This window comes from Pelodiscus sinensis, chromosome 18, assembly GCF_049634645.1.
Source record: "Pelodiscus sinensis isolate JC-2024 chromosome 18, ASM4963464v1, whole genome shotgun sequence".
Classification (NCBI taxonomy): Eukaryota; Metazoa; Chordata; order Testudines; family Trionychidae; genus Pelodiscus; species Pelodiscus sinensis.
This window is the reverse complement of record NC_134728.1, coordinates 31,179,674-31,201,370: the sequence shown is the minus strand read 5'-3', so window position 1 is coordinate 31,201,370 and position 21,697 is coordinate 31,179,674. Positions and strand designations below refer to the sequence as shown.

Below are 21,697 nucleotides of genomic sequence, written 5' to 3'. Positions count from 1 at the left end.
CACGGGCTGGCTACGGTGCCCGTGCCAGGTGCAAGCCTGCCAGCACCCAGCCAGCAGACCCTGCACCTGGCACGGCTCGAGCCAGCCACCCGATGCCCCCCAGCCCTCCCCCTCTTCCCGGGACCAGGCTGGTGGCTCCCGGGAGCTTGCCCGGGACCGCAAGAGGCGGGCACCCGCTTGGTCTAGTGTGGACATCGTGGACCTCGTCCACGATCTCCGCACTAGGCACAGGAAGGTGGCCGTCTAGGGCAGGAGAACTGCCAGCCTGGCCACCCAGGAGCAGGTTTGCATGAAAATCAAGGTGGTCCACTGAGACCCCCGACCCTGAGCCCTGAGCTTAGAATGGCCGTACTGGGTCAGACCAAAGGTCCATCTAGCCCAGTAGCCTGTCTGCCGACAGCGGCCAACCCTAGGGACCCTGGAGGGGATGGACCGGAGACAGTGACCAAGCCATTTGTCTCATGCCATCCTTCTCCAGCCTTCCACAAACCTTGGGCAGGGACACCACTCCTACCCCCTGGCTAATACCACTCCATGGACCCAACCTCCATCACTTGATCTCACTTCCCTTTCAACTCTGTTCTAGTTGTAGCCTTCACAGCCTCCTGCAGCAAGGAGTTCCACAGGTTGACTCTTTGCTTTGTGAAGAAGAACTTTCTGTTACTAGTTTGAAGCCTGCTACCCATTCCTTTCCTTTGGTGTCCTCTAGTCCTTCTTTATGGGAACTAATGAAGAACTTTTCTGTATGCACCCTCTCCACCCAACTCCTGCTTTTAGAGACCTCTATCCTGTCCCCCCTCCGTCTCCTCTTTTCTAAACTGAAAAGTCCCAGTCTCTTTAGCCTCTCTTCATATGGGACCTGTTCCCAACCCCTGATCATTGTAGTTGCCCTCCCCTCTCCCAGCCTCTCTCTTCCCCTCTCCCACCTCCTTTTCCCAGTCTCCCCCAGTTTTGTTCAATAAAGAGAGATTCTATTTTTGAACACAATTGTCCTTTATTTTGTACATCAAGAAAAGGGGCTAAGGAAGGATAAGTGGAAGGAGGTGAGGGAGGAATGGGGCACGAGCCCCCGATGGGGAGGACTGGGCTGGCTCTGTGGGCTTCTGGGGGTGGAAGCTCCCCTGCAGCCCCCCAATTGTCCCCTCTCCCCAGATGGCAGCCTGCGGCAAGTGCAGCCGGGCTGATGGCCGAGTGGTGTGATGTGCCCAGTGTGGGCACTCCGGGCACTCCAAGCCAGGACTGGTTTTCAAGCGGGGCACCCCTGAGAACTGTCTATCTGGGGTGGGGGTCGGGACCCTTTAAGCACAGCCCTCGGCTAGCCTGAGACAGCATCTCCACGCTATAAGTCCTCCTCTGATGCCCTGCCGGCACTGCTTCCGGCCATCCTTAAGCCCTTTTCAGGGTCCACTTAATGTGGACATGCTAGTTCGAATTAGCAAAACGCTAATTCGAACTAGTTTTTAGTTCTAGAAGCGTTAGTTCAAATTAGCTTAGTTTGAATTAACTAATTCGAACTAAGTTAGTTCGAATTAGCGCTGTAGTGTAGACATACCCAGAGAGACTTAAAAAGGCCCAGATAGTAAAGAACTGGGACCTGGGTGCCTTCATGGGGCCCCCAGTGCCAATACCCACATGACACAGTCATACCAAGATACAAAATATATCAGAAGGACAGAACAGGTTGTGCTAGTGGGGGAGTGGTACCATACATGAAATAAAGATCTTAAATGAGCCAAAATGTTCCATAGAATCTTTATGGATAGTAATTCCATGCTCCAATAATAAGAATATAACAGTAGGGATCTATTACCGACCACCTGACCAGGACAGTGATAGTGACTATGAAATGCTGAGGGAGATTAGAGAGGCTTTAAAATAAAAACTCAATAATAGTGGGAGATTGCAACTATCTCCATATTGACTGGGTACATGTCTGCTCAGGACAGGACACAGAGATAAAATTTCTTGATACCTTAATTGACTGCTTCTTGGAGCAGCTGGTTCTGGAGAGAAGCTATTCTTGATTTAGTCCTAAGTGGAGCGCAGGATCAGGTCCAAGAGGTAAATATAATTGGACCACTTGGAAATAATGACCATAATGAAATAAAATGTAACATCCCTGCGGTTTGAAAGACACCTCAGCCTCCCAACACTGTGGCATTTAATTTCATTAAGGGGAACTACACAAAAATGAGGAGGTTAGTTAAACAGAAATTAAAAGGCCCAATGACAAAAGTAAAATCTCTGCAAGCTGCATGAAAACTTTTCAAAGGCACCATAATAGAGGCCCAACTTAAATGCAAACCCTAAATTAAAAAACACAGTAAAAGAACCAAAAAATTGCCACTGTGGCTTAACAACCAAGTAAAAGAAGCAATGACAGATAAAAAGCATCTTTTAAAAAGTGGAAGTCAAATCCCAGTGAGGTAAGTAGAAAGGAGCATAAACACTGCCAATTAAGTGTAAAAATATAATAAGAAAAGCCAAAAAGGAGTTTGAAGAACAGCCAGCCAAAAACTCAAAAAATAATAACAAAATGTTTAACATAACATAAGAACATAAGAACGGCCGTACTGGGTCAGACCAAAGGTCCATCTAGCCCAGTATCCTGTCTACCAACAGTGGCCAGCACCAGGTGACCCAGAGAGGGTTGACCGAAGACAATGATCAAGTGATTTGTCTCCTGCCATCCCGCTCCAGCCTCTGACAAACAGAGGCCAAGGACACCATTTTATCCCCTGGCAAATAGCCTTTTATGGACCTAACCTCCATGAAATTATCTAGCTTCTCTTTAAACTCTGTTATAGTCCTAGCCTTCACAGCCTCCTCTGGCAAGGAGTTCCACAGGTTGACAACACGCTGTGTGGAGAAGAACTTCCTTTTATTAGTTTTAAACCTGCTACCCATTAATTTCATTTGGTGTCCTCTAGTTCTTCTATTATGGGAACTAATAAATAACTTTTCTTTATCAGCCCTCTCCACACCACTCATGATTTTATAGACCTCTATCATATCCCCCCTCAGTCTCCTCTTTTCTAAACTGAAAAGTCCCAGTTTCTTTAGCCTCTCCTCATATGGGACCCGTTCCAAACCCCTAATCATTTTAGTTGCCCTTTTCTGAACCCTTTCCAAGGCCAAAATATCTTTTTTGAGGTGAGGAGACCACATCTGTACACAGTATTCAAGATGTGGGCGTACCATAGTTTTATACAGGGGCAGTAAGATGTTCTGGGTCTTATTTTCTATCCCTTTCCTAATAATTCCTAGCATCCTATTTGCCTTTTTGACCGCCGCTGCACACTGTGTGGAAGTTTTCAGAGAACTGTCCACGATAACTCCAAGATCTCTTTCCTGATTTGTCGTAGCCAAATTAGCCCCCATCATACTGTACGTATAGTTGGGGTTATTTTTCCCGATGTGCATTACTTTACACTTATCCACATTAAATTTCATTTGCCATTTTGTTGCCCAATCACTCAGTTTGGTGAGATCTTTTTGGAGTCCCTCACAGTCTGCTTCTGTCTTGACTATCCTAAACAGTTTGGTATCATCTGCAAACTTTACTACGTCACTGCTTACCCCTTTCTCCAGATCATTTATGAATAAGTTGAAAAGGATTGGTCCCAGGACTGACCCTTGGGGTACACCACTAGTTACCCCTCTCCAATCTGAAAATTTACCATTTATTCCTACCCTTTGTTTCCTGTCTTTTAACCAGTTCTCAATCCAAGAAAGGACCTTCCCTCTTATCCCATGGCCATGTAATTTACACAAGAGCCTTTGGTGAGGGACCTTGTCAAAGGCTTTCTGAAAATCCAAGTATATTATATCTACTGGATCCCCCTTGTCCGCATGTTTGTTAACCCCTTCAAAGAACTCTAATAGATTAGTAAGACAGGATTTCCCTTTACAGAAACCATGTTGACTTTTGTCCAACAAATTATGTTCTTCTACATGATTCACAATTTTATTCTTTACTATTGTTTCGACTAATTTGCCCGGTACTGAAGTTAGACTTACCGGTCTGTAATTGCCAGGATCGCCTCTAGAGCCCTTTTTAAATATTGGTGTCACGTTGGCTACCTTCCAGTCATTAGGTATGGAAGCCGATTTAAAGGATAGATTACAAACCACAGATAATAGCTCAGCAATTTCCCATTTAAGTTCTTTTAGAACCCTTGGATGAATGCCATCCGGTCCCGGAGATTTGTTAACATTAAGTTTTTCTATTTGTTCCAAAACCTCCTCTAATGACACTTCAATCCGGGACAGTTCCTCAGATTCATCACCCACAAAGGACGGTGCAGATTCAGGAATCTCCCCAACATCCTCAGCCATGAAGACTGAAGCAAAGAAATCATTTAGTTTCTCCGCAATGGCTTTATCATCCTTGATTGCTCCTTTTATAGCTCGATCATCTAGGGGACCCACAGGCTTTTTAGCAGGCTTCCTGCTTCTAATGTACTTAAAAAACATTTTGTTATTTCTTTTTTAATTTTTTGGCTAGCTGTTCCTCAAAATCTTTTTTTGCTTTTCTTATTACATGTTTACACTTGATTTAAGTACACAAGAAGCAGGAAGCCCGCTAAACAAGCAGTGGGGCTTTGGACGATCGAGATGCTAAAGGAGCCCTCACAGATGATAGTCATAGTGGGGAAGCTAAATGAATTCTTTGCTTCAGTCTTCACGGCTGAGGATACTGGAGAGATTCCCAAACCTGAGCTATTCTTTTTAGGTGACAAATCTGAGGAATGATCCCAGATTGAGGTGTCAATGGAGAAGAGTTTGGAACAAATTGATAAACTTAACAATAACAAGTCACCAGGACCAGATGACATCACCCAAGAGTTCCGAAAGAATTCAGATGGGAAATTGCGGAACTATTCACTGTGGTTTGTAACCGAGCCTTTAAATCGGCTTCCGTACCTAATGACTGGAAGATAGCTAATATGATGCCAATATTTAAAAAGGGCTCTAGAGGTGATCCCGGCAATTACAAACCAGTACGGCTAACATCAGTACCGGGCAAATTAGCTGAAACGATAGTTAAGAATAAAATTGTCAGACACATAAATCAACATAATTTGTTGGGGGAAAGTCAACATGGTTTCTGTAAAGGGAAATCATGCCTTATTAATCCACTAGAGTTCTTTGTGGGGGTCAACAAACATGTGGACATAGGGAATCCAGTGGATATTTTATACTTAGCTTTCCAGAAAGCCTTTGACAAGGTCCCTCACAAAAGGCTCTTAAGTAAAGTAAGTTATTATGGGATTAGAGGGACGGTCCTTTCATGGATTAAAAAAAGACAAGAAACAAAGGTAGGAATAAATGGTCAGTTTTCCAAGTGGAGAGAGATAACTAGTGGGGTTCCCCAAGGGTTTGTCCTCAGACCAATCCTATTCAATTTATTTATAAATGATTTAGAGAAAGGGATAAACAGTAAGGTAGCAACATTTACAGATGATACCAAACTGCTCAAGGTAGTTAAGACCAAAGCAGACTGAAGAGCTTCAAAAAGATCTCTCCAAACTAAGTGATTGGGCATCAAAATGGCAAATGAAATTTATTGTTGATAAATGGAAAGTAATGTCCATTGGAAAAAATAATCCCAACTATACATACAAAATGTTGATAGTTCTCTGAAAACATCCACTGGGACATTGTTGATAGTTCTCTGAAAACATCCACTCATTGCACAGCAGCAGTCAAAAAAGCAAATAGAATGTTAGGAATCGTTAAAAAAGGGATAGAGAATAAGACAGAAAATATCTTATTGCCACTATATAAAACCATGGTACGCCCACATCTTGAATACTGCATACAGATGTGATCTCCTCATCTCAAAAAATATGGCATTGGAAAAGGTTCAGAAAAGGGCAACAGAAATGATTAGGGGTTCGGAATGGGACCCATATGACGAGAAATTAAAAAGACTTGGACTTTTCAGCTTAGAAAAGAGGAGACTAAGGGGAGGGATATGAGAGAGGTCTATAAAATCATGACTGGTGTGGAAAAAGTGAACAAGGAAAAGTTATTTACTTATTCCCACAATATAAGAACTCAGGCTCACCAAATGAAATTAATAAGCAGCAGGTTTAAAACAAAATGAAGTTTTTCTTCACTCAGCACACAGTCAACCTGTGGAACTCCTTGCCAGAGGATGTTGGGAAGACTAGGACTTTAACAAGGTTCAAAAAAGAGCTAGATAGATTCATGGAGGTTAGGTCCATCAATGGCTATTAGCCAGAATGGGTAGAAATGGTGTCCCTAGCCTCCTTTTCTTTGGAGGTGGGTGACGGGAGGAATCACCAGAGGATTACCTGTTGTGTTCCCTTCCTCTGGGGCATCCGGTATTGACTACTGTCGGCAGACAGGATACTGGGCTGGATGGACTGTTAGGGTATGTCTACGCTACAGCGCTATTTTGAATTAACTTATTTTGAATTCGCTAATTCGAAATAACACATCTAGACACAAAACCGAATTCGAAATAGTGTTTTTTTAATTAGAAATAGCGCGTCCACACTGAGTGGACCCTGAATCGAAGGTAAGGCTAGCTGGAACCAGTGCCAGCAGGGCATCAGTGTCAGACTTAGTGCATTGGTCTGCTGCCTCAGGCGATCCAAGGTCTGTGCTTTAAGGGACCCGACCCCCCATCCCGGACAGACAGTTCTCAGGGTTCTCTGCTTGCTGAGGGACAGCAAAGCATTTGTGTCTCTGCATGCTCTGCCTGCCCTCACTCGGGACACCACGGCTCTCTGCAACCTGGAACCATACCTGCCCCCGGGGACTCTGCTGCATCTCGTGGACACGTTGCCGACAGCCTGGCTGCACTGTCTGCAGGCTGCCATCCGGGAGCACCATCGAGGGTGGAATAACATTGGAATAACATTCTGGAATAGCTTATTTTGAAATAACTGTGCAGTGCAGATGTAGCCTGACAGGCCTGGTGGATGACAGTGTCAGCTACGGGGTAGTTTAGCCTATAAAGTATAATTGTGTTTTGATTAATGACAACTAGAAAAAAATCAATTATAATATTTATTTGTATTGTGTTTATTTCAAACGCCAAGTAAATAATGGTAGAATTTCATTCTAGACTTCTCATTTTTCTCTATATGGAATGAGGGGAGAGGGCACCAAAGTCATAGCTTGCTGAGGGGGCCAGAAGCTCTTGGGTTGGCCCTGGGAAGCAGTAAAATCATGAGAACTAGTTAGTGCCTGTATCTTAGGCAGTGGTGTCACACATTTACCTTTAAATGCTGCCTCCTGTGACAGCAACCAGTTAGTGGTTCTTTCCTCTTCACAGCCCCTGGGCTCAACAGCAAGGTCTTCTGGGGCCAGTCAGGGGTCTACAAGTGTGGCCTGGACTGAGAGAAACCCAGACTCCCAGTTCAATATGCCAGTGCTGCACCAAGAGCTCTGGAATCCTGCATCCCACATGGATGCGCCCAAGAAGCTCTCTCCCTCAGAGTGAGAGGAGATGGAGTTCCCAAGGCAACCTTAGCGAAAGTTTCTGCTGCACCTCCCTAGCATTAACTGCCTTCGCACTAACAGAGCTCATGACAGCCACTCTTTCCCTACAGCCAATAAAGCTGGAGAAACAGCCTTCGATGTTGCCAGGCGCATGAGACATTCCCTGTGTGAAGAGCTGGTAAGAAAGGGCCTCTCCACCCTTGAGGCCCAGCAGGGATTGGACCTTGTTAGAAAGGGAAGGCAGCAGCCCCACTAAACTGTTTATGCCAGTGTTTCCCTGAGCGTACATTGCACTTCCTCCAGCATAGATCTAGCAGTGTGCTGGGCAAATAACTCCATTCTGAGGTCTTGCCTCTTGCTTAGTGGAGGTCCACAGCACTCCGTTTTATTGCCCATGTTTGCACAGTGCCAACAAACACATGGGCTTTGGCCAAGGATGCCCTTGGATGTGAGGCCTTGGATGAATTCTGTGCGGGTGGTCTGATCTGCACCTTGCCTGATTGATAGGGGTTTGGAGCTTATGGATTGGGGAAAACATGGGAGTTTTTCTTCCCACTGGAGGTCCTAGGGGTGCTGCAGGCAGTGAATGCTGCTTCTGCTGGTCCTGGCTGAAAGGTGGTGCCCTGATCCAAGACCTTGTCAAGTTGCTTGGGCTCTGCTGGTGTCCATGTGGGAGGCTATGCAAGATGTAAAGTAGCTTCAGGCTGATGCCTGGTCGACCATTGCTGAAAAAGAACTGGATTCACTCATTTGGGGGATGGCACATTCTGTCTCGAGACACTACTAGTGGCAGTGCAGACTTCAGAGGTAGAGGCATTTCTTCTCCCAGCTAGCAAATTCCAAGTTGGTACTGATGGGATGTGATCTGGGCTTGCCAGGCTGAAAGTCTGTGGGGCTATCTGCCAGGCTCAGAGCAGGCTGCTGTGAGCTGATCTCCCGAAAATCATGCTCTTATTTGGCCCAGGGTCACGAGTTAGGGCTCCAATGCAGTGCTCTGGAAAGAGGAGGAAGGCTTCAGTAAAGTCTCCAGGTAGGGCTGAGGCAGCCTGAGCACCATGTCTACCAGCTGGAAATCATTGTTTCAGACTGAAGTGTTCTCCCCAGGACCTGTCTCTGGGATCCTGGTCTGGCCACTCCCCTTTCAGCCTGGATGCAGAGCCCTGTAGATGGAGGTAGGAGAGTTTGACTTGCACCCGATTCTTGGTGTTCCAGCTGATGCAGGCCCAAAACAACCAGTTCAACATGCGTGTCCATGTGGAATATGAGTGGCGGCTGGGCCAGGAGGAAGTGGATGAGAGCGAAGATGATCTGGATGAACAGGTGAGGCACCAGTATGCAATAGCAGTCCCTAGCTTCAGTCAGAGGTTCTTGCCCACGTAGATATTGACTAGGATAGACCCAGCACTCATCCCATTGCTGAGCCATTAACTGAGTCTGCATGAGCAGATCTTGCCTGTCCACCTTCTTGTAGCTGCCTCTGATAATGCCTTGTTTCCCTTTGAGGTTTTCAGGTGAAACTGACCTGAATGCTTCACTGAAATAAGCAAAAATATGGCACCCACTTTCTCTTCTTAGCTATCCATGTTTTGCCATCAAAGCAGGAACTGAAATGGGGCTGGGATAGGATTAGTTTTAGCCACGTTGCTTGCTGTTACTGTTATTTCAGGAATTAACTGTGGCATGGAACTTGTCCATCCTTCTGCCTGCTTAGAAACTGGCATGACACATACATGTATCATGTGCTGAAGGAACTTAGTAGTTCAGGCTGAAAGAGCCTTCCACCCTCTGTGCTGGAAGTAGGGGGGATTGCTGCAGCAGCCCCTGGCTTGAAGTGGCTTCCATTAGATCCAGGTTTACCGTTGGGATCAATGGCTCTCAGCACCCCCACTACACACATTGTTCCGGCCCCCCTGCTTTCCACTTGAAGCCCACTGGACTAACTCCAGCCCAGGTTAGCAGTGACCAAAAGTCAACATCAGTTCACAGCACCACAGAAATAACACACCTGTCTCTTCTTTTCAGTCGGGTCCCCCAAAGGAGCACACTGCCTCCCCACCATGGGGAAATACAGCAGGGCTTCTGATGGGAGCGATTCCAGCACCCCAGGGGAAACAGCAGGACATGTGTGTCTTACCGCATGCTCATTCCCACACCCCTGCCATGCAAGCAGCTCCTGGCTCTGCTCCATGTGGACCGCCTCTTCCCCCCCGCAATGTAATCCGAGGTGAGAGGGTTCCTTTGGGGCCCTATTGTGGGTAGGGCCAGGCCACAGAAGGGGAGGCTGGCTGGGCAGGTTTCAAGCAACAGTGGAGTCTTCTCCTTGTCCTAAGCAAAGCTGGCAGCTAATTGTCCTGCTGGCCCCAGTGAGAATTCGGTCCAGCAGCCCCATGCCTCACTTCCCAGGACTGATCAACAAGGGGCCATGTCCCAGAGCAAGTGCTGTCAATGCAGTCCAGCTCAGGCCCATTACCTCCAGCAAATGTCTGAGGAAATATCTTCCGTTACCTCCATGTATGGAGGGTGGGAGGCAGCGACCTGTTGGGGGCTGTGGGGGGGCAGCCCCCAGCAGGTGCAAGGGGTGGTGACCTGTGTGCCTGAGCAGCCCCCAAGTATCAGGGTCATGTTCGTACCTATTCATGCATTTCAGTATCAGCCCTGCTCGGGCCAGAGGCTCAGCGGGTGTAAATCAGCATTGCTGTGTTAATGTCCACGTAGCTCCTCTGATGTGCAGCATCTGAGGCCCTGTCCATGCAGCTGTCAGTATCCCCCACCCTCTAAGTGTCTCTCTTCCTTGCCCTCCGCTCACTGCCAGGCTTGCTTTTGATTTTGTGTGTAGCTCCCAGCATGCCCCCACCTGCTCCTCCCACCAGCCCGCCAGCCAGTGCTGTGGGCCCCAGAGCAAGGAGGAGCCGGCTGCCACCTCTGACCATCAAGCATAAGCGAACCTCCTCGGAGCCTATGCCCTGGGTGCCGCTCAGCCCTGTGCAGGCCAGCCAGAGCAGCCTGCCCCCAGGTAAGGGACTGGGGAGGAAGCCAAGGATGCTCGCTCTGTCTCAGTTACCCTTGGGGTCCAGCCCTGCCTGAGGTAGACACTGTTCCATCAGTCTGGCTCCCCGAGAATGCAGGGTCTGGCTTCTCCTGTCAGCCCCTGTGGGAGATACCCCCTGAAGGGACAGAGAGGATCCCGATTGAGTGGTACTTTGGCCAGTGACTTGACCTGCACTAGCCTCCCATCCTGGCTTGTTCCCTTTGGCCCCAATATACCAAGCGCAGTGTCCGCATCTTGAAATCCCTGGTTGTTCTGGTTGGCCATCACTGCAAGCTCCGGGCCAGGTCTCTCCCTGCCCAGCCTCCCTCAGTTCAGCTCTTAGGCATGCTCTGGCTGGACTGAGCACTTGTCCATGGCTGGAAGGGGGCCCGGGTGCTGGGGAGTGCGAAGGAGCCTGGCTTGGCTGTGCCTACTGGTGATGGGTCAGCAGCTGAGGCAAGTCACCTTCCACGGGCAAACCATCACCTGCTTCTGCATTGCTCAGGCCCTTTCCCTTCTCCCGCTCAGCTTCTGGATCCTTCCTGCCTCCCAAAGGGCCTGCAGCAGCAGGAGCCCCTCCCAGGAGTGACAGGTAACTCATAGGGCTGGGGCTTTCTGGAGGGAACTCCTCGGGGGGGGGGGGACAAGTGAGAGTCCTGCCTGTGCCTGGACCCAGTGGGAGGCTGGCGAGAGGGCTGGCTGCCTTGTGCTGCTTCCACTAAAAAGCCTGTCCCATGGCCCTGGTCCGAGTGTGTCTGGCCAGTCCTGTGCAGTGGCCCCTTCCCGTAAGAGGGGTGGTGGCCATGGCACTAGGGAAGGTGTGGGATGGCTGCCCTGATTTTCCCTCTCACCTCCTCTACCTTCCCCAGGGCAGGAGCCCTGCTGCCATCCATGGAGGCTGCAGCATGGCTGGCGCTCTGGTGCCCTGTGGCTTCCTGGATGCTGTAGGGTTCCCTGAAGGGCTGCCCCCACCATTGGAGAAAGACCAGGCCCATCCCTCAACCAGTATCATGCTCCATTCCACAATGGGACTGGCAGGCAGTGGCCCTGGGCCCCACCTGGGAGCTGGTGCCCAGCAATAATGCCTCGGGGTGGGGAGCATCTGGATCCCATTCTGCACCCTCTCCTGCCTCATTCTGTCTGAGTGACCAGCCCTTCTCTGATGCTTCCCTCAGCACTGGGTCCCACCAGGGCACCAGCCTCTCTGCCACCAAGGACGTGACCCATCCTGGTAAGGACCTGAGCCCTACACAGCTAATGGAAGCTCCCTGTGGCCTGCCACATCGGGCCCAGCCACTGCCCGCCCTGCCACCGTCCACTGGTTCAAACCTCCCCCCACCCCCCGCAAATCCCTGTGGCATCCTGTCCCTCCCACAACCCCTCTACCTTCTTACCCCAGCCCAGCTGTTCTGTCTCCCTCACCAGCTGCCCAGTGTGCTGTAGGGGCCTGGCGGGCACAGCGTGGTGCTGCTCGCCCTGTGGGTGGTGCCACTGCAAGAGAGGGTGACTGTTCTGCTGGTGTTCTAGCTGCCCTGGAGACATTGAAGATGCCCTGTGACACTGGCCCCAGCAAAGGAAGGAGCCCTAGGCTGCAGGGGCCCTTGCGAGAGCCAGGCGGAGGCCCTGACCCAGCACGGAACATGCTGCCCCCTCTCCAGAAGAGGGACAGCCTGGTAGGTGCTCTGGGATGTTGTGCTTGGGTCCCTCTTCCAGCTTCTGCACTGTCCCACCGGCACCATGGCCCTGGACAGGGCTTGGCCTCCCTGCTGCTGTGTGGAAATGGATGGAGCCCTCACCCTGCAGGGGCATGGACAGCACTGTGGGGAGCAGAGCGCTAGCCTGAGTCCCCAGCCGCTCCATAGTGCTTAATTTCTGAAGAGAGGGACTGGTATCCCCATACATCTGGCCTGCTCCCTCCCCAGTAGCTCCGTGCACCGCCCCTCATCTACAGGCACCGAACCCACAGCCTCCACTGGCCACAGTTCTCCATTATTGACCAATGGGATCTGCAGCAAGGGCAGCATGTGGAGACCCCTGCTCTGCCTCTCTCAGGGGCTGAGGGACATGCCAGCCACCTCCGGGAACAGTTACCATGGGGATAGTCACTCCAGCATGTATTCCCGGGAACCTGAGCAGATACAGGTGTGTGCTGTGGGGGAGGAGAAAGGTACATGCAGTGATTGGCGCAAATCAAGCCCTCATTCTCCTGGGAGTGCCCCGTTGGGGCCCTGTGGAGGCCAGAGCCTCTGCCTTGATGTCCCTCAGCATCATGACTGGCACCAACCCTATCCCCAGGGTCCCTGCCCTTGGGAGGGTTCAACACAAAGCCATACACCTGGGAACCCTGGCTGGGCAATCAACCCATGCTAGTCTGAGCCCAGCCAGGCCTGCTTCATACCTGCATCTCAAGGGCAGGCCGGCAGGCCGGTGACAGGCACTGAATCAGGCACAGGTCTGTCCCAACCCGGGGGGAGCAGAGGGAGCCCAGCTGTAGGGGAAGAGGTAGAGAGGATCAAGCAAGGGGGAGAGTAACAAGCAGTGGGGCAGGTAGATCAGGGGTCCAGTTTTCAGATCAGGGGTCCAGTTTTCAGAAGTCAGAAAGCTGGCAATTATATGGAAGAACCCTGCAAATAGAGCTGCCAGAACCACACTACAGGGTCTTCCATGTCTGGATCCTGCAGCCCAACTCCCACAACCCTCTGCCAGCCTGATCTCCCGTGGCCCTTAGCATGTCCCTCCCTCACATGCTCTGTGCAGTGATTCCAAGCTGGTCGTTGCCCCCACCCATATTCCTGCAGGGGATTCTATCCTGCCCTGAATTCACAGGAGCTTGGGGCCAATATGCACCCCCCCACACTCAGGCTGTGTTTGTGGCTACCAAAGAGCATGGTGCAGGATGCACCAGGCAAAGAAATGCAGGCTTGATGGTGTTCTTCTGTTCTGATTTCAGAGTAAGCCTCGCCTCCGCCGGGTCCGAGCCGTGTACGACTGTCAGGCTGACCGCGAGGATGAGCTGACCTTCTGCGTGGGAGAGATCATCATCGTGGCTGAAGAGGAGGATTGCAATTGGTGGGTAGGTATCTGCTTACACTGTAGTATGACACTGCAGGGTGTCTGTACTCAAAGGTGTCTGTGTCTCTAGCCACAACTCCCAGATCCTTAGCTAAGCCTTCCTCCCTTGCCTTCCCTGGAATACTGCCCTCTTGTCTTCCTAGTTTCTGGTCAGAGCTGAGCAACTCTACTCCTGCCTTGTTAAGTTCTGGAGTCTGCATCAGACCTGGACTCTCCATTCTGATGTACGCACTCAAGCAGTCACTTTTCCCTCTTTCCCTCTGACACTCGCATTGATACCCATTAGTCATCTTGCTCCTGTCACACCTTACTCTCCTGCAGCATTTCAGGGTGTCCTGTTGCACTAACCAGCTACAAACTTGAAATGTAAAGTGAGAATCTTGGAAATCGGCTGCACATGTCTCAGCTCTCCTGGGCATCTAGAAATCTAACGTATGGCTGGTGCTTTGCCAAGGTAAACAGGACAAATGTCACCATTTTATTAAAAATAATATTTTGATAAAGAAAGCAGCAGAGCTGACCCATGCTGTTTTCATGCACACTAAGTTGTTTGTAATGGAGGAATGTGGGAAAAGTCAGGTGGTTTTTTTTAAACCATTCAAATTCCTGTGCCCCATTGCACTAGCCAGACATAGGTCAAGATTTGTGAAGTCTTGTTCAGTAGCAGGCTGGCTGCCAAGCCAAAGATCAAGACTTCTTAGAAAAAACCCTCCAATTCCCAGAACCAGTGTCTGTGACAAACCTGGAGTGCTGATCAATGTAGATCTCAGACAGGGTCATTGTGATTTAGTCTGACCTCCTGCACAATTCAGAGCACTTCCTCTAAGAATTCCTGCATCCAGCCCAGAACCTGGGGTTGTGCTAGAGCAGAGCTTCCTGAAAGAAATATCTAATCTGGATTTACAGACTTCAGATAACCAAGGATGCACTATGTCCCTTGGTAACTTGTTCCAGGGCTTCATTACCCTCAGACATTTTTTCCTTATTTCTAGTCAGAATTTATCTAACGCCAGCGTCCAGCCATTCAGTGCCAGATTTATACATAAGCTAAATAAACTACAGTTTAGGACCTCAGATTACAAGGGGCCTCTACATTTAAAAAAAAGCTAGTTTATAGTTGCATCCTTTGCCTATGTACTGATATATATGCAAATGTAAAACTTTATTATTTCTGTGTTCATTGCTCTTTCTGATAGCATAATATACATATTTTGGTAATGCTCTGGGACCTCTTAAACTTAACATAACTCAGGACCTCAGCATGTCTCAATCCAGCCCAGCACCCATTGGATTTGTTCTGTATTTGGCTGTTACATGAAAGAGCCCTCTGTTCTCAGAACTCTGCCTGGGAAGTTGCTGAGAGACCTCGATCAAGTCTTGTTGGTGCTTTAGTCTCTTCCGGTTAGGTCAGGTTTCTAGATTTCAGCTCATTCTTCAGAGGGGTCGCCGTGTTAGTCTGAATCTGCAAAAGCGGCGAGGAGTCCTGTGGCACCTTATAGACTAACTGAAGTGTAGGAGGATAAGCTTTCGTGGGCAAAGACCCACTTCGTCAGATGCATGCAAATAGACGAAATGAGTCTTTGCCCACAAAAGCTTCTGCTCCAACACTTCAGTTAGTCTCTAAGGTGCCACAGGACTCCTCGCCGCTTTTGCAGATCATTCTTGTTGCTCTCTCTCAGTTCTTTCCAGGTTTACAGTTCCATACTGAAGTGTGGACACCTATACTGGACAATGTCCCAGTCATGATCTCTGTGCCATACCAGGCCTGTTGCGGCGGGGGGGAGCAAAGGCGTCAATTGCTGGGCCTTTTTTAAAATCACCCATGTGGGCTGCAGGGGGAGACTAGTCCCTGGCTCCACTCCTTCCACCCATACCCTTCTTCCCCCCAGCCCCCAAGGGCCAGAGCCATGAGTCTCCCCCTACCCTCTCCCTCACCCAGAACCACAAACCTGCCCCCCGCCAGAGGAGCCCCATCCGGCTGCTGCCGCCCCTCCCCAGACTGAATCTGCTCTGGAGAAAAGCATCTCCCCAAAGACGCTGTTAATATGCCCTATGCAGATTCCGGGGTCTGCTGAGTGGCTTGGGTTGGGCCTGGAGAAGGGAGGGGAGGCATAGCTGCAGCTGGTGTGGGGCTCCTCTAGGCAGGGTGAGGGAGGAGCTGTGGCCAGCCTGAAGCTCCTCTGGTTTGTCAAGTGGGGCTATGTCTACATACGCTCTTTCAGAAGCCCTGTCTTTCTCCTTCCCTGAGGAAGAAGGGCTCTTCTGAAAGAGGAGGCTTTTCTGAAGTTGGGCCCAGTGTAGATGAGCAGAGGGCAGTTTGCAAACCTTTTTCCGATAGATCAGTGTAGTCTAGACAGAGCCTGGCTCAGGGCTTCTCCAGGCAAGTGGGAGACGGGGCTGCAACCATCCGGGGGCACTCTGCCCAGCAGGGAACTTGGGGCTTCTCTGCATGAGGGAGGTTGTGGTGATAAGGGATCCCATTGACTGTTCTGTCCGGGGGTCCAGGACAGAAGTCAGTGAGCGTCTGCCATACACAGAGGTTATACTACCTCCCTAGTCCTGCTTGAAATTCCCCTTGGTTCATCCCTTTTAGCCACAGCATCTCCCTGGGAACCCATGTTCACCATAGCACCTAGCGCTGTGTGGGTCGCAGCCCACTCTGCTAATCGAGGGGCATCTGCCAAGCCTTTTGGAGATACATTTGATAGCATGGAAAATACGCTTGGCGTTATCTCCTCAGGCTTGTTACTTTGCAGATAAATTTAGTAGCCATTGTGCTCTTGGTTGTCAAAAGATGTGGCCTGGCTTTGTTCCTTACCTGGTAATGGAGCACCCAACATACCGGCATTGCTTTAGGAATGTAATAATTAGTTCCTTTCCACTGTCTACCCAACCCATGGAAGAGCCACGGCTGACTAAGCCTCTGCTGACCTTTCTCTTCACAGAGCGGCTGGATTGAAGGGCAACCCCACAGGAAAGGTGTCTTCCCAGCATCGTTTGTGCGCGTGTTCAGTGATTAGGACCTGATGGAAGAAAGAAGTTTTCAGCTGCTCAAAGTGCAGATCCCTCAGACTCCCTCTTTTCAGCAGGCTTCCTGCTGCACGCTTGTGCTCTCTCATCTCTTGTGCCCTGTCACTCTCACCTTTAGGCCCATATTAGGTGCCTCTGCCCATGGGGCCCAGAGCAGAACTTGGCAGGCCATGTCTTCTCATGTCTCCTGAATTGCAATGAAGTGTCCTATTAGGTACTATTCAGTCCTGTTTTCAGCTCCAAGGGTGCAGGCTTCTCCCTCCCTCTGCCCAGCCATGGGGCTCTCATTCCTGCTTGGGGCTGGTTGGGGTGACCAAAGGTGGGAGAATGCTAGTTGAGGGACACCAGAGTTTGAGGACTGTTTTAACATGGGATAACTGCCTGCTGGTTAACTGGGAAGTAAATGCCACTCTTGACACACCATAAGTATCTGTTCCACGCTCACCCATAGTGTCCAGATTAATATTCACTCTCCTCCCAATTTGTACATGTTAACTTGGGTTCAAACAGGTCCCAAGCCCCATTTCAGTCAAAGTTTTCCACTACCCCAGCCATGGAAATGCCACAGATTGGCTACCCGCCATTGTGGGCAGTCCCGTCATACTATCCCCTCCATAAACTTATCAAGCTCAGGCTTAAAGTCAGTTTCTAAGATATTTCTAAAAACAAAAATATGACATTCGCTCCTGGTAAAATGAAATGTTTAGCAATGTGTTTGCTATTCTGCCTACATAATGCCAGTACATCCTACAGTGGCACCTCTCTACCTTCATATAAGAGCCATGAGGCCTGATTACAGGAAATAGGTACCCACATCATTGTGCGTGCATCTAGAACACTGCACGTCTCTGGGAAGTGAGATCTCCCGTGCGTTTCCTTGAATGCATTTATGCAGTTGTGATGAATGGGAGGAGTACTACCCTTTTCTGGACATCTAAATGGCCTGTAAAAGTTAAACCACAGACAATGGGGTCTAGAAAGTCTCCAGGAAGTGTTGGCAGGAAGCCAGGAGAACCAATGTAACCGAAGTGTAGGATTTTTTTTAATTGAAAGCAAAACCTTATTTGTGTGAGCAGAGAAAAGCTGGGAGATGAGTTAAACCAGGCAGAAAGATGTAACGTTTCCAGTGACATCCATGCCTATAGAAGGACTAAACCTTGGAACACCAGATATGTGAGTAGAACAGGGAATGTGTAGTCAGACGCGATCAGGTTATTTTCTTTACTTTGAGTTTGTCAGACTTCTCTGTGCTGAGTCCATGTCCTCTTCCTCCTAAGCCTTCTTCTCTGCCCCCCTCTCATTGTAACTTTTAAACTGAATCCCAGGGAGGCAACATTTTCTGTGTTTTAAATCTTGCCCTTTTTCATTTGCTCTATAACACCTAGCGACCAAGTAATGCTTTACCAAGTGTGTCTTCTTTGTTTTGTTAATAAAAATCACCTTTTAAAGACTATAATCTGATTCCTATATCCTACAAGGCAAGCATTTTTGTGTGCATGCACTTAAAACTGCACTGTTAGCTAATAGGAAAATTATAGTTTGTTTTCAAGCTCTCTCGAAAGGAGCTTTAGGGTACCCCACAGGAAGAAATTCCCCAATGTGTCTTCCTGGATACTCAAAGGGGTTCTGCATTTTGGTGGTGGCAGCATTTCATCTAAAGTTGGGGAATCCATGACCTTGGGGAGTTTTTAAGAGAAGCCTTTAGTGACAGTGTATTTTAAAGTCTCTTGCGGGCCTCCACCTTCTGCACTCAATGTACCAGAGCGAGGAACAGCCTTGACATGATGGCAGCACTGGTGGAATTATGAACCATGAGCACAAACCTCGGGATTTTAAGAGACCCTATTTTTTTCCTTTTTGGCTGTTTGGAAGTTTTGGGATTATTTCTTTTGTTGCCTATTGTGTGTATGGGGGGGGGTCAGTTTATTTTTATTTTTTTCTAGCTTTTGTGGCAATGGGCTAGCTAGGCTAGAATAGGGTAGAAAAGCAGCCCAGTGCATGCATTTGCAGGGCGAGAGAGGCAGGGTAGCCTAGAGCAACCAACCTTCCCGGAGAGTCACACCAACGTGAAAACAGTCTCAGATCAGGCAAAAACATCCATGTGGCCCAGGGATGAGGAGCAGGAGAATGTTCCTGTGGGGGCAGAAGCAGATGGTGGCATCCATGTCCCTCCCATACTACAGGCACAAGAGGGGAGGGTGTCCTTTACAGAGGTAGATCTCTCATCAAGGAGAAGGTGGAGTTCTTCCTGTAGATGAGGCACTTAGAAATTGATGCAGAGGAAAAGGAAAGCAGAGGCACTTTGGGGCAGAGGAGAACAAAAGACAGAGAAGTGCTTTGAATTGGAGAAAACTGAGAAGCTAGTCATCAGCTATACCAGCTAACTACCCTCCTCCAGCTAATGCTTCCCAATCCAAGGCTATGTCTACACTGGCATGATTTTGCCCAAGAACTCTTTTGCGGAAGAGTTCTTGCGCAAAAACTCTTCCAGAAGAGAGCGTCTACACTGGCATGTGCCTTTGCGCAAGAGCATCCATGCCAGTGTAGACGCTCTCTTGTGCAAGAAAGCCCTGATGGCCATTTTAACCATCGGGCTTTCTTGTGCGAGAAATTCATGTTGCCTGTCAACACTGGCCCCTTGCGCAAGAGGGCTTATTCCTGAACGGGAGCATCATAGTTCTTGCACAAGAAGCCCTGATTTCATACATTAGAACGTCAGTGTTCTTGTACAAGAACTCGTGGCCAGTGTAGACACAGCCCAAGAGATACCCGGGTACAAGGCAGAGGCCTTCTTAGAGAAGGGCCTGCCTTGGGTACAGCAGCTCCATAGACCAGTACATGGTGGAGCTGAAGCCACAATTCAATGGACCCTTAGCAAAAGTGGCAGCTGAAATGCCTAGAGAAACATGACTAGTTAGAACTTTTTAAACAAAAGGCCAGAACTAGGATGGGGCTCACCCAGCAGAGGCGTAGTGAAGAGAGGCCAGGGGGGCAGAAGCCCTCAGGCACCACGCTAGGGAGGGAGCCGGGCTGGGGTGCCCTGGCATTCCTCACCCCTGAAGGGGGGAAGGAAAACAAAGAACTCGCTAAGTATCTAAATAATTCAAACTATTTATAACTATTTACAAACACTATACTAAGAGACATGGGAATCATTAACTACTCTGAGAGACACAGTCCAACGACCGTCATGGGCGGTAAGAAGAAACTGAGGTGGGGGAGCACCAGCAGGGGTACTTACGCTCCACCATAGCGGCGCCTCTCCAGGGGGCGCCCTGCCGGCGCTACAGGTACCACTAGGGAAAACTCTCCAGAGACACGGTGCACGTGGTGCGCACACCTGATTCGAATGGACATGAGCAACCACTCAAAGAAGAATTAAAGAATTCATCTGCAAACATCTGGAAGATAGGGAACAGCCAGCATGGACTTGTAAAGAACAAATCATGTCAAACCAATCTGACAGCTTTCTTTGATAGGTTAACAAGTCTTGTGGATAAGGGAGAAGTCGTGGATGTGGTATACCCAGACTTTAGTAAGGCATCTGATACGGTCTTGCATGACCTTCTTATCAATAGACTAGGGAAATACAACCTAGATGGAGCTACTATAAGGCGGGTGCATAACTGGTTGGATAGCCATTCTCAGAGAGTACTTATTAATGGTTCACAATCATGCTGGAAGGGCATAACAAGTTAGGTTCCTCAGGGGTCTGTTTTGGTACCAGTTCTGTTCAATAGCTTCATCAACAATTTAGATGATGGCGTAGAGAGTATACTTATTGGCTACGTCTGCACTGGCCCCTTCTTCGGAAGAGGCATGCTAATTTTGAACTTGGGAATAGGGAAATTCGCGGGGGGATTTAAATATCCCCTGTGGGATTTAAATAAACATGGCCGCCACTTTTTTTCCGGCTTGGGGAAAAGCCGGAAAAAAGCATCTAGACTGGCGCGATCCTCCGGAATAAAGCCCTTTTCCGGAGGATCTCTTATTCCTACTGTAGATGTAGCCATTAAGTTTGCAGATGATACCAAGTGGGGAGGGGTTTCAAGTGCTTTGGAGGATAGGGTTATAATTCAAAATGATCTGGGCAAACTAAAGGAATGGTCTGAGGTAAATAGGATGAAGTTTAATAAGGACAAATGCAAAGTACTCCATGTAGGAAGGAACCACGAGTTTCATGCATACAGATTGGGAAGTGATTGTCTAGGAAGGAGTACTGCAGAAAGGGATCTAGGGGTCATAGTGGACCACAAGCTAAATAGGAGTCAACAGTGTGACACTGTTGCAAAAATACGAACATGATTCTGGGATGCATTAACAGAAGTGTTGAGCAAGACATAAGAAGTCATTCTTCTGCTCTACTTTGCGCTGATTAGACCTCAGTTGGATTATTGTGTCCAGTTCTTTCACATTTCAAGAAAGATGTGGAAAAACTGGAGAAGGTCCAGAGAAGAGTAACAAAAATAATTAAAGATCTAGAAACCATAAGCTCTAAGGGAAGATTGAAAGCATTGGGCTTGTTTAGTTTAGAAAATTGAAGACTGAGAGGGGACAGGATAGTAGTTTTCAAGTATCAAAAAGTGTGTTCCAAGGAGGAGGGGAAAAAATTGTTCTCTTTGGCTTCTGATGATAGGAAAAGAAGCAATGGGCTTAAACTGCAGCAAGGGAGGTTTAGGTTGGACATGAAGTGATGCAAGATGGGATGAAGATGGACAGACCTTGGTGGGTAAAGAACAGGTTAGGAACTCTTTAGAAAAGCTAAACGTACACAAATCCATGGGTCCGGATTTAATGCATCCGAGTGTACTGAGGGAGTTGGCAAATGTCATTGAGGAGCCTTCGTCCATCATCTTTGAAAAGTTGTGAAGATCGAGAGAGATCCCGGATGATTGGAAAAAGGTAAATGTAGTGCCCGTCTTCAAAAAAGGGAAGAAGGACGATCCAGGGAACTATAGGCCGGTCAGTCTTACCTCGGTTCCTGGAAAAATCATGGAAGGAATCCTTAGGGAATCTATTTTGAGGCACTTGGAAGAGAGGAAAGTGATTAGGAATAGTCAGCATGGATTCACAAAGGGAAAGTCGTGC

At 48.8% G+C, this 21,697-nt stretch overlaps 1 protein-coding gene across 8 annotated transcripts in view; it reads left to right on the top strand.

Moving 5' to 3' along the window:
• LOC102448900 (arf-GAP with SH3 domain, ANK repeat and PH domain-containing protein 1-like) overlaps window positions 1-18,065 on the top strand; it is a 100,776-nt gene extending 82,711 nt beyond the window's left edge. For all 8 annotated transcript variants that reach the window (XM_075901428.1, XM_075901427.1, XM_075901426.1 and 5 more), the window contains 9 exons: window positions 7,590-7,657; window positions 8,692-8,799; window positions 9,502-9,703; window positions 10,316-10,492; window positions 11,036-11,099; window positions 11,683-11,738; window positions 12,035-12,180; window positions 13,458-13,580; window positions 16,525-18,065. In XM_075901428.1, coding sequence (XP_075757543.1) covers window positions 7,590-7,657; window positions 8,692-8,799; window positions 9,502-9,703; window positions 10,316-10,492; window positions 11,036-11,099; window positions 11,683-11,738; window positions 12,035-12,180; window positions 13,458-13,580; window positions 16,525-16,599 — 1,019 coding nt within the window. In that variant the 3' untranslated portion in view covers window positions 16,600-18,065. The remainder of the gene's footprint in view (window positions 1-7,589; window positions 7,658-8,691; window positions 8,800-9,501; window positions 9,704-10,315; window positions 10,493-11,035; window positions 11,100-11,682; window positions 11,739-12,034; window positions 12,181-13,457; window positions 13,581-16,524) is intronic.
• The last annotated feature ends 3,632 nt before the right edge of the window (window positions 18,066-21,697 follow it).